The 12,910-nt window shown below is 38.2% G+C and overlaps 1 protein-coding gene across 2 annotated transcripts; it reads left to right on the top strand.

Moving 5' to 3' along the window:
- Window positions 1–754: 754 nt before the first annotated feature.
- On the top strand, window positions 755–7,782 carry LOC143362611 (pickpocket protein 28). Of its 2 annotated transcripts, XR_013083674.1 has the most exons (12): window positions 755–857; window positions 924–1,111; window positions 1,695–1,845; window positions 2,160–2,299; window positions 2,557–2,653; window positions 4,038–4,301; window positions 4,764–4,869; window positions 4,971–5,027; window positions 5,120–5,246; window positions 5,853–5,959; window positions 6,635–6,981; window positions 7,417–7,782. XR_013083674.1 is itself a non-coding variant. In XM_076802955.1 (11 exons), the coding sequence occupies exons 2-11, from the start codon at window positions 930–932 to the stop codon at window positions 6,925–6,927; spliced, it is 1,524 nt and encodes a 507-aa protein (XP_076659070.1). In that variant the 5' UTR covers window positions 755–857; window positions 924–929; the 3' UTR covers window positions 6,928–7,037. The 2 variants fall into 2 exon arrangements, 1 of the variants encoding a protein (XP_076659070.1); XM_076802955.1 differs by lacking the exon at window positions 7,417–7,782 and having other exon boundaries at window positions 6,635–7,037.
- The last annotated feature ends 5,128 nt before the right edge of the window (window positions 7,783–12,910 follow it).

Genomic DNA, 12,910 nt, shown 5'->3' with positions numbered 1-12,910 from the left:
ACTCATCAGAAGAACAGTGAAGAAGTCACTCATCCTCCCACAAGGTCGCCATTGTTCTCCCCGCAGTTTCTACAATATAATTGTAGCAGCCTTTTAGTGTCCGCGACAAAGGGCTTGTACGACAGCGAGTTGAGCTTCTTAGTTGAGTGTTTTGTCCGTTCCTCGTTGTTTATAATGCGCTGTAATGGGATTCGCTTCTCCGAGCGAATAAAAGGGGAGGAACGCCGTGTTTACGGCTGTGCCTTTGCACGGTATCGAGCCGCACGTTGCAACTCGAAACGTCTAACTGATCAGACAGCTTCACCGAGAATCTTCCGATCACCTGGGCTATAGTTTCCCAATGTGGGTATGGACAAGATCTTGTGGGCGTCGAAATTGTTCGCAGTTATTCTGCGTTCTTTACCTTCATTGCGTAGTATCCTCTTCCATCGAGTTCGCTAAAATTTAATCATTGTGGAAATTTTCGTAATAAGGGTGGTTCATGCTACAACTTTGAAAAATGTGGTTTTGAGCTGCAGGGGATGGAAAATCAAGGGAACTCGTACAATTTATTATTTAATTACTTTCCTTCCATTGTAACGTTTTTAAAATCGATTTTCTCCGTTTCTCAATCAAAATGGCTGAGATATTAGCCGTCCAATTCGCTCCTTTCGTTTTATATGTATTACATAGAGTTGAACAAATCAAGAGGACCGATAGAATTTATTTGTTTCTTTGTAGGGCGATCTGTGTGTCGGTCAAGCATCGCACGATCTGTGAAAAAATTTTTCCACGTTTATTGCGAAAATAGCGGTCTGCACGGATTTCGTTACATCGTCACTGCCGAAACCAGATTCGAACGAGCAATTTGGTTTGCGGTGAGTAAAACGTTCTTTACTAGTTCTCTGGAAAATTATTTTAATCTGACGGAGAATTCTGCGTAGATTTGTATGGCAGCCATTTTTTTCTGTTTGACACTGATGCTACGGTTGTGGGAACATTATTCGAATAATCCTACAGTGACGATCATCGATACCTCGAACCCGATTAAGGATCTACAATTCCCGGCGATTACGATATGCAACAATAATAAAGTTTACGGAGTGCACGCTCACGAGATTGCCAGAAAATTGTAAGTCTACGTTCTAATTTATCGCAGTTAGAATATATTTTTTTTAATTGTTTCGATTAAAGTTCTCGCTTTTATTCAATCGTCAGGTGAAATTGTGAAATTAACTCTGTGCCCGGACGTGATCCATTAATTAAAAGAGTTTCGACTGATAGTATGTCAGAAACATTTTACCTCGATTCTTTATTGAGTAAAGTTCCCTTCGCAACACGTTCATTCCGCGGCTTTGTAATCCAAACTTACATTATGAAATCAAGCAACAGAACAGAGTTCAGTGTGTGATGTTCCGGAAGTTAGACAAAGCAAATTTCTTTGAGCTGGTTTCAAGCTGAAATAAAAGTTTTCTGTAACGGAACACTTGTATAATTTACCGTGTAAAATATTTTATCATCGTAAAAGTCGTCGGTAATGGAAAGTAAAGCTTGCAGATCTGTCTAAATGCGTTCGCAGAGAAATTCATTTGTTCTGTTGATATTTCGTCGCAACGAACAGAGAAACAGTTTGTTTAATTAAGATTCTCATTTACTTCGTTCTCCTCAATGTTTTCTAATTCATTTCGTGCACTGAATTCAATTTGTCCGAACAGGCTGATGAATGGATTCGACATCCCCATGACCAATAGACTGTTTTCATCACTGATGAAACTGATACGACCTGATAAAATCGAGATCGATAACGCAACCGCGGCGTGGGCCCTCGACACGCTCGGTTACACCGTCGAAAAACTAATGCTCGAGGTGAACAATACCCCTTGTTATCTCGGTAGATTTCTTGCGAACATTGTAGTACATGTTACAGAAGTTCGTTGCTTTCGACAAGCTCTGTGTATTAATTCCTAAGAAAATCAAACGTATTGTGTGGGGATAATTTTAATCAAAATATTTCAATCAATAGAAATACCTTATTAATATTACACACTGCAGAAAATGGTTCTTTGCTTTCGACAAGAAATCAAGCACATTCTGTGGGGATCAGTTTTATGGGGGGTGTTTCTGTCGATTGAAATATTCTGATATTTATGGCTTATGATGACGCTGCCTTTTTATTGCAGTTGATGCAACCTTGCAACGCCATGTTGGTCAGATGCTCCTGGCTCGGTCAGATCTACAACTGCGACAAAATTTTCAAAACTGTGAAATCGAAAGAGGGCTTCTGCTGTAGCTTCAACTATCACTATGACCTTTCGAAAATGTATGAACATGTGATCAATCAACTGCGGCTTTCATATGCTTCTAGTAAAAATTAATAGATTATTATCTTCAAGTTCCTATCAAATTCTTAAAACAATTGCGATTGATGCGGAACATTTTTGCGTAAAGATCCGCAGTTTGTCAATCAGTAACTTTCGAATTCTAATGTTTCATTTCTATTTTAAGTTGCTACAATATTGGAATGCATTAATTTTTGTTTTCAAGGTCCTTCATAGAAAATTTTTATCCTTTTTTCAGAAGCAACGATTCGTGGCTGGCGAACATTACAATGGCCAACGAACCAAAGCAACCCGATAATTCCTCAGAGTTTTTACCGGGTGTTAACAAAATTCTGGTAACAATATACTGAATCTTTTACTGTCGACTTCATGATTACACAATATCACGCAATCAACGTAACAGGCTCTTTAAAAAATAATAGAACAACATCCTTAAATTCTACTAATGTCATTTTAGTTTTGTATTTGACCAATCAATTAAATATTTATATATAAATGTACAGTGTTCGACTGGGAGAAAATTTAGGGGGTGATTCCCAATGACAATATAAGACGAAAATGAAGAATAAAATCCGCCTAAAATGCGGCAACCCGGCCAACAGTGGTATCCGTTGTGTACGCCATAGAGGCGCGCGACGGCAGGTATCAAGTGACAAATAAATGCTTACCTTGGTTCTCATTTGAGGCCCCAACGAGGTGAAAATGTTTTAAGGATTCACAAATTAATCGTTGGACGATATTGAACGTGCTTACTCGTTAAAATGCACAAGGGTATTTCTAATATCCGCCCTATGGAATTATCGAGTAGAAGGGATCAATGTCTTCTCACTTAACAATCAGGCTCGCATAAGTAATTTACTCGTGATCACTATAACGTGGTTTGCATGGATCCATCGTGTCCGTAAATATTGAATGAAATCCTCGCAAGTGCAAGTATTCACAAAAATGCACGTATTTGTTTACGTGACTGTGGTGCGCCTCTGTCACGTACGCAACGTACACCTCTGTTGGCAGGGTTGCCGCATTTTAGGCGAATTAAAAATGAAGCCGAAATCGAAATTTTTTAAATCTTCACTTTCGTTTTATATTGTCATAGAGAACCACCTTTTAAATTTTCTCCCACCCGTACTCAAACACTTTCATCAATTCGAGCATTTCCCGTAACGTAATAAAGTTTATTTTACTACCATATTTGACCTTGCATGACCTTCAATGATAACTCGCTGAATTCGTCTCAACACTGGCTATCACATCGCGATAAAAAAAACATAGCATTCCATTTAAAAAAATAGAGTTGACCTTGAAATCTCCTCTATGCCTCCACCCACGCAGAAAATGTTTGTGTCACAATATGCCCCCCTCTATACCGTGTAAGTTTTCTATATAACATTTTTTCATATTATTACAAATAACGGCAATATCCAAACTGGACATAGTTATTGCCCCACCCTGTATATTAAACATGTTATATTTAAATATTTATGTATTTTGTCATAACTGCATAAAATCCACGGTCTAATAATAACAAATAAAGGACATCTGGCTAGAATAGTCGCTAAAATCCAATTTGTTTCGACGAGTTTGGTTTGCTCAGACTCGATGTACAGAGACGTATCGACACGATACCATTGCCCTTATCAACTTCAACATTCGAAACACCCTATCAACGACACCATCTTGGCAAATCCTGTACAGAAAGGTTGAACGGTGATGTTGCAGCGTGCACCAGGAGCAGGCCGTGATATTGGTTTATCGGTCGCCCTAAACATCGACGCTGCGAACTATAAAAGCTCGATAAGACCGTTCATTGGTGCCAACGTGATGGTACACGATCCGATAGATTATCCGGATGTCGGGGCGCAGTCCTCATCCCTGGTTCCCGGTCATGTAATGACGTTGGTACTTTCCGGGACGAAAGTGAGCAGCTCGCAAAACATCCGCAACATACCCTTGAACAAGCGGATGTGTTTGTTCGATGGCGAGGTAAAATTTTGCTGTCGGATCAGTTCATCCATTTTTCCATACGTTTCGTTGGAACTAATTCTCAAAGTGTAGCTTTTCGATTTATCGACAGATGAAACAAATGTTTATATTTTTAAATGGTAAAATAGCAAGCTCGCGATCATCAGTGTTCTACGTATGTCTCCCCTAAAACTCTTCAAATTATGTTTGGATGATTGATGCTTGTGCGACACGCCATTTTGTCGCTCTTGGAGTACTCTTGAATATCTTTAAATTAAATTAAAATTATAAGATATTCAAGAGTACTCCAAGAGCGACAAAATGGCGTGTCGCACAAGCATCAATCATCCAAACATAATTTCAAGAGTTTTAGGGGAGACATTTTATTTTCATTTATGTATTCTACTCTTACTGTTTTTTTTTTTCGAAAATACGATAGAAAATATCATTCGAAATTGTCTTTTGGTTATCGGCGACGTCCAGAGCCCCGGTGAAGTTAAGTATAGTTACCAGACGTGCATCTCGGAGTGCATCCAGCGAAATGCTTACAAACCTTGCGGATGTCTGCCTTTCTTTTACCCCGATGAACGTGAGTAACTCATCGATGCATACCGACTTCATTTTAGATCATATTTCCTCGATTTCATTTGATACAATGTGTTTACAAATGTTTATATTGTTTGTCACCAGACCCAGATGTTCGCACATGTTACTTAACCGATGTCGATTGCATCCTATCCCGCAGGAGTAAGTAGCAATGCATTTCTGCAATTAATGAACAAATTGTACTATAAATTTTGAGTTTTGGAAGAGGAGAATTTTTCTTGGATATTTTGCAGGCATTGTTTCGGAGTTGCATTTGTCCAACAAAGATTGCAATTGCCTTCCACAATGCAACGATGAGTCGTTCAATGTTGTCAGCGAATCGCTTGGGATAACCAATGCGGAGTTCAATTCCGAGCTCACGTAAGTTCCGCTTAATCTTTGTGATTATGAAACTATTTGTTAATCGAGAATTCTGAAAATAATCATTATTATTAAGTGTCTACTACAATAGGAAACATTATACGGCCCCTGTTCAATCAAAATGGCGAGAATTCAAAAGATATCGCAAAATGCCGCTTCGTGACTTACAACTACTAACGAGAAAAATCCGGCCATTAATTTTGCTGATATTTCAGAACAGACATAAAATTTCAAAAAGAAAATTCACGAAGATTACTAGATGAATAATTAATTACTAGATGAATTTCTCATTGCATTGACACAGTGAAATTAAAAACTAACAACAACTGTATCCCCTTCCTACCTGCAAGCTTGCAGCCTAATATTTTTAGTAGAATTCAAAAGAAGCTATTTTTAGTTCAGAAAATACCAATAATACGGTGTTCAACTTATTTGTGAAAAATTGCTACTCCCACTTGAAAGCGTTGAGCGCAATAGAATGCATTAGCGTGAAAACGGATATTATCGTTGTTGCTTCTTATTATGGAGCACTGTGAGAGGCCTCGCGTGCAAAAGCTTCTTTCTTCCCATTCACGAGCAAGACATTTCATGAGAGTTTCCTTACAGGCACGGCTTGTATGTAAATAATATCTCGTTTCTCTCCGTGTATTTCGGGGATGGTTCGTATATGGAGTACCGCACGGAAACCATCTTGGGCTGGGACAATCTTTTGGGTAAGGAAAACTTTCTCAATGTACATGTCTGACACCATAGTCGCCGGATCAAGACTTGTCCCCCCACTCTAATTTCCCCTTCCATCGCGCTATTCCCTCATGCTTCCGCCACGGCTTGGTCACGTGACAAACCGGTACTGGCAGGGAGAGGGTAATTTTTTCCCCTCGATTCGTGCTCCTTCCCCTCATCTGGCGACTATGTCTGGCACGTCCCGCGATTAAGAGAGAACGTTTAAAACAAAGTCAAATCGAGCTGGAAGTGCTTTAGAAACGAGTCAGAAATTTTTCCTTCGTATTTTGGCAGATAAATAAATATATAAAAATTTGTGTACGTTCTTCAGATGTTGCTTAATAAGCATGTTAAATGTAGAATCGTAATGCTCAAAAGTTTTTCTAAACAAAATTCCCAAATATCATCAAATTAAAAAGTCCTGTTATGAAGTAAAAGCCTATCTGCAAACATTAAGACGTGCAACAAGATTTTCCGACGAACCCGATAGTTCAATAAATGTCTCATCGATGTAATTACGAGTTTATATAAACAAATTTTTGGTATGTATTTACGAGACGCGGAATTGAAATTGATTTTTTGAGACCGAAAGGGGAATGAAAGGGATGATAATGAGCGGCATGAGCGGGCCAGTTGCGACCTAAGAAATGAAACTGCAATTTCAGCTTCTTTCGGGGGAATCTTCGGACTGTGTCTGGGCGGCTCGGTCATAAGTTTCGTCGAGTTTCTTTATTATCTGATCTCGGAGATGCTAGCCGACCGTAGAAAGAAACGCGAGAAATTGCGAGACGAAAATCTGCCGCCAGCTTCGAGGTTATTTATCCCGGGACCCGCGAATAAAGACTTCAGAACGGCTGACAAATGTTTGTTTTACGTCCGGAACGAACAGTTTCCGCGGCGTACCCGGAGAAGCACTTTCAATTTTAAAAATGATGGAGTCCGTCCTGTTCGCGAGTAACTGCTCGCGGGAAATGATGCGCTTCCGTGAAATACGAGTTGCTGAACTTCATTGGTACGTTGATCTCTCGATGAGCCACCTTTGTTTCTTGAAACACGGTGATTTTATAGAAATCCACACTTCTAGATTAAATGTAGAGTTTCAGATGTACCAATCCGGTGTTCAAGATTTATTTCTGGGTACACTGCGGATTTTTATGCGAAATTAAAATTCTCAACAACTGCGAGAATTGGTAGCTGAATAGAAACGTGTGTTTTCCTTTAATAATTTTAATGGATTATACTGATTAGTTTTTGCTTGAATCTTTCTTGTTTTATCCTTCAGTTTTTATAACGAATGTATAACATCCGCAGTCTAATCTTTAATTTTTCTAAATGCAATCTGAATAAAGGACGGCTTTATAGAAGCAAAGTTATTATTGCAATATTAATTTATGTTGGGGTATATGCATGTTGGTATGATCAGTTTGTGATCAATTACGTTTTACAGGAACATTAACATTTAACGAAGTTGATTCACGTGGAGCGGACGAAATGACGTCAGCAGCGTGCATGCATTACGCGCATAAATTTGAAAATATTCCACTCACGCACCTAAAAGGATTATAAACTTCGTAAAATTACATTTGACATATTTCGGTATTGAACTACCAATAATGAACGAATAAGAGATGTACGCTTCAATTCAGGTTTTCACGCGTGTTAATCTTTGAAACGTCGAAACGAAATCAAATAAATAAAAATTGCTTATCTTTTTTAATGTCGGGCTGCTGGGTTCTCCAACAAAAATCATTAACATATTCCACACGTGTGTATATTTCGTGAATGCATGAAATGTGAAATACAACAACGAATCACTCAATAAAATGAAAGTTACTTCAAACTCACGCATAAAACACGAAAACGAATTCTTCTATCCTTCTCTGTTTCTTCGATGAATAACTTTTGCAATGTTGATGACAATTGCGAACAAAAATTTATGAATCTAGTTCTTGTATGTACAAATAAGTGTACTAAGTGTCATGGAGGTAGGCTAATCAGTTAATGAAAAAGCAATTTTCGAAGTTCACCATTAAAGGTAAGCTTTCGTTGAGATACCTAACACTATGTAATCTTTGAAAACTGATCACAGGAAAACTAAATGATCTAGAGCTAAAAATCTTTTTGGAATATATTCAAACACGACTCAACATGATATATAATTTTTTACAGCACGCTGACTTTAATGTAGCTTGTTTTAAATTACGTTGATTAACTTACTGATAAGAGGATCAACGAAACACGTAACTTCTCTCAAAATGGCCAGAAATTGGGATCGAAAATAATTTAAAAAATTCATACAATTGTCTACGAGTTTATCTGTAATCACAACGTGTCGTCAAAGCAGTTTTTCGTTTGTAAAAATGATTGTGCGCGACGCAATCTGTGACTTTTGATTTGCGAGCCGTCCCGCGTCGTTTCGCGGGCCGAGCACAGATTTATGCGTCTGATCCCAGTATAATGCGATTTTGATGCAGTATTAGTAGTCGCGCGCAGCGACGTCGGCTGCGGTTTTGCTTGGAAGATTTCCTGTGGGACAGATTTTTTTCTCATCAGCGCTCGGGGCGACGCGACGTCGTTCCGATATTCCTGTCGTGGATTCAATTTCAGCGGGGCCGGGCCGGGCCGGGCCGGGCCGACGGAATAAAAGCTTGGCTTGCAAGTTGCACGACGATCCTCAGAATTGGCCGCGGTTCGTGACGTTCCACGTGATATACCGGCTGTCCCTTCACCGGCTCGCGAAAAAACGCGATCGCGTGCCAATCGGTCAAGAACAGTCGAAACCAGACACCGGTGCCGCAGCGAAAAAAAGAAACCCCTCGATGCAACGAGTCCTGATTACAGGTAAGCGAACTCTCTTGACGGTACAATCTGAGGAAACAGCAACGACGTGCTGGATAAAAAGAGGTACGTCGAGCATCAACGTAATCGACGTAAAAGAGACTACGAGGAACGTCGCACAGTATTTAACCTCTTGTACTACGATTTTTTACTTTCACGATTACAGCGATTCGAATTCCTTTGTTTCTCATCATTTCTTAGAAGAAGAGGGAAGATCAAATTCATTGCTAAGCACATTTCGCTTCACTGCGGAAGATTGTCTGCTTGGTCTGATTCTGCATTTTCTAACTAATTCGTCTACTTTATTCTGCACTGAAGAGTGCACTATGCTTTTAAGAAATCCCTGTGAAGGAGCATAGGTAATCCCTTTCTTTCCTGTCGCGGAACAAGAAAAAGCGAAGGAAAAGCCACACGTTACTAGAGAGATAAATTGTAGTTAATCTCGAATCCGTCTATTGTTAACGCTTATTTGATCGAAATGCAGACATTTCTGTACATTTATATTTAACCTTGCTGAAGTGAAGTAGATAAAAAGTAAACCTAAAATGGAGATATTACAATTTGTCGATATACAAGTCTCCTTGTATTTTACGAAGTGCAAGATATGTATACAAATTGCTCGTACTGGCAGAGAGAGGGTCACTTTTTCCCCTCAATTCGTGCTCCCTCCCCTCATATGGTGACACTGCCCCCACCATCTGTTCTGACCGTCTCCCCTCCTTCTTATGTTATAAGATACGATAGGAATAGGTCCGAGAAAGAGACAAATGCCATGCGCATCTGATGATACGACCGTGTCAAGAAATAGGGGAACGTCACTTCCCACCTTAGCGGAACGAAGAAGTGGGAGAACGAACCAATTGTGGCCCGCGACGAAGGTGCGCGCTGCACGAAAGAGAAGGTGGTGGGAGAAGCAGGCGTTCGAGGGGCCCCTACCTTGCCCATCGCTGTTCTAGATGTACGTAGGGGGAGTTCCCCTAGTACCGGACACTTAAGGTTTTTCTTAAATAAATAAAAGAATAAAATATTTCATGTCTTCTATACCATTTTATTTATAACTTAACAGCATTATCAATCAGTAGAAACCAAGAAAAGAAATAATTTTATTCTAACAATTAATTAAAACCTTGATTGAAGTTTGGTATAGAATTTGCACAGTTCGTAAAGTGTCCCCTAGTACCGGACATTACATACATTGAGAATGTAGCTTAAAAATAGTTTCAAAATAATGTACAGCGATCACAAACATAGTTATCTGCACATTCCGGGAAATCTGCACAAGCTTCATGTGCCCATTTTTTGCAGCTAAAACACTGAATCCAGTCTTCTTCATTGTTTTCTAAACAAACCACGCAACTGGTTTTCAAGTTTGACTCTCGTAGTTTTAATGTTCTGGTTGTCTTACGCTTATTTCCCGAATTTTTTATTTGTTCTGTCATCCTCTTTTTGTTTTTTTTTCTCCTCGGTCATTTATTTATTTATTTTTTTAAATTATTTAAAAAAAATTTTTTAAGTGATTTTTAACCACTGAAAACAAAATAATAATAATTACTTCCCGAATAATTATTATTAATACGTATATGAATAAGTAAAATTCAGATTTGTATTGTCCGGTGATAGGGGACAATGATCTGTCCGGAACCAGGGGACACCGAAGCCATAAAAAAAATTATTTTTTGTATCTACCAGTGCACTGTATATACAAAATACAGAGGTAATTAAAAAAACTACTTACCAAAAGACATAATAATGTCACTCATAAGTTTTTCTACTAACCAAAATTGATAGATGTAACACTTTATAATTTGTATGATACACTAGCTTGTACTTAAACGCAACAATGGACTGATATTCCCAGCTATGCACATGCGACTGGAATGTGTCGAAACCTGATTGTGCTTGGATCTATCCCCACTACTGCTCACGTGAAATGACGATCGCATTGCATTTCAAATCTTAAAGATATCGCTACTGTCCGGTTCTAGGTGCCGTCCGGTTTTAGGGGAACTCCCCCTACGTATACAGGTAACCCTCCTATAACACGGTAGGTAGGTTCTTAAGGAAATGCCGTGTCGTATGAGACCCACAGCCAGTACAAAAAGGGGGGTTACGTACAGGTAGCGAAACCGTGTTATAAGATGCCGTGTTGTAGGAGGGTTACCTGTACTTCCTCGTTGATATTAGGGGGACTCATAAGTAATCAATTATTTTGGAATCTAAAACAAACTTTGTAGTAAATTCAAGTTCTTATTTCTTAATTTATTATATAATCTCCATCATTATCAAGGACAGTTTGCCATCTTTCCTGCAAATTTTCAATCCTCCTCTTATAGAAATCCAGGGTTCGTGAAGCAAAATATGACTCAAGGTGCCTCCTTACATCTTCTACAGAAGTGAATGCTTTATTTCTCAAATAATGCTCCAGAGATCTGAAAAGATGATAGTCAGAGGGAACAATATCCGGTGAGTACGGGGGGTGCGGTAAAACTTCCCATTGCAATTCTTTGATTTTTTCCTAAGCGAGTTACTACAGAACAATAATAATTTAATAATATCCTATATATTTAAATATAAAATCAACATTTATAGAATGAATCCATTTATGAATATATTCTAGAGTAAAACTAGTTATTAGACATTTATATCAGATTTAATTAATTCATAATAACCTATAAATATTTATACAATTATAAATATATAAATTTAATTATATTTAAAATATTTATTATATAAATATTTATACATATATAAATTATTTAATATATATTAAATATTTATTTATTAGGTATTTATATATATAATATTAATATATGTATATTTATTTTTATAGATATTTTATTATATATAAAATGAATTAATAATTTATTACAGGGTTGTAAAGAAAATTATACCTTTTAGAATGTTTTGAACACAGGCTGATTTACCGAAAATTGTAAAAGAGTACGTGTTTCCTATTCAACGATTGGTACAGAACTAAAGGCAAAACAAACTCTTTGCAAATAATTGATTACTTATGGGTACCCTTAACCCTTAGCACTCGAATGGTGACTGTAAGGCACCACTAAAAATTGCTGTATCATTATTCAAAATATTTTTTACATTATTAAATTTGTTTGTATTCAATATGTTACTAAACATTTCAGTATTGTACAAGTAAATTGCACCGTTCTCGTATGTATAACATGAAAAAAAAAATATATAGAAGGGACATATTCTAGGTCGGAAGAAATGTTTTGTTTTGGAGTTGAAATAGCTTCGAGTGCAAAGGGTTAATATAACCAAAGTGGCTGGAGAAAATTACGCGAAACGCTCGTAAATATTGAATCAATGTCTTCCATCGAGGACACATTATCAACAGCGTTACGCAACTTCGTACAAATTTAATAAATTTTCAATTTCCGGCGTAACAGGAATAGGGAAATTCGTCAGGTGCCTCTTGCGAGTCTTCCCTCGTTCGAGTGGGCCGTAGAATATGCGAGATGTATACGGCTTTTGAATGCAGGAGACGCGCTGCCATATCGCCGAGAGAATACATCCTGCTACCTCGGCCGGGGGATCAATTTTGAGGAAAACGTTTTCATAGACCGTCATCTTTCTTCTCCTCGCGTCACCAATCGCCTCCTCTCCACACTCTGACAGATGCCATTCCCCGAGGATAAAATAGAGAATGTGTTTGCCGAAGGAATCCTGCTCGCACTGTCGCTCGTACATGATTGAATATCCGTCGAGCACTAATAACGTTTGCAATCGCCGTCGCCGTTAACCGAGCGTATGACGAATCGGTCCACGGAGATCGATGATATTAAACGCTACCCTTCGCGGGCATGTATAGAAACAACGGCGAAAATGTATAGTGTACACATTATTAAAGTGGAATTGGAAAGACATCAATTTTGCAAACGCAGGATGTGTCAACCGGTTCTCTTGCGATTTTTAACGCACATTTCACTGGAACTTTGTTCTCTCTTATGTTTCATAATGAATTGTATTTTTTGTTAGTGTTCACGGATTATTTTAATTCATTTCGGGTTAGAGAAACTGGAGGTATTTATTTACTACAGGACACAAATCAGTAGTATGACTGATGTGACTGTAAAAGGGGA

The sequence above is a fragment of the Halictus rubicundus genome, chromosome 2 (assembly GCF_050948215.1).
Source record: "Halictus rubicundus isolate RS-2024b chromosome 2, iyHalRubi1_principal, whole genome shotgun sequence".
Classification (NCBI taxonomy): Eukaryota; Metazoa; Arthropoda; class Insecta; order Hymenoptera; family Halictidae; genus Halictus; species Halictus rubicundus.
This window is presented reverse-complemented; position numbering and strand designations above follow the sequence as displayed.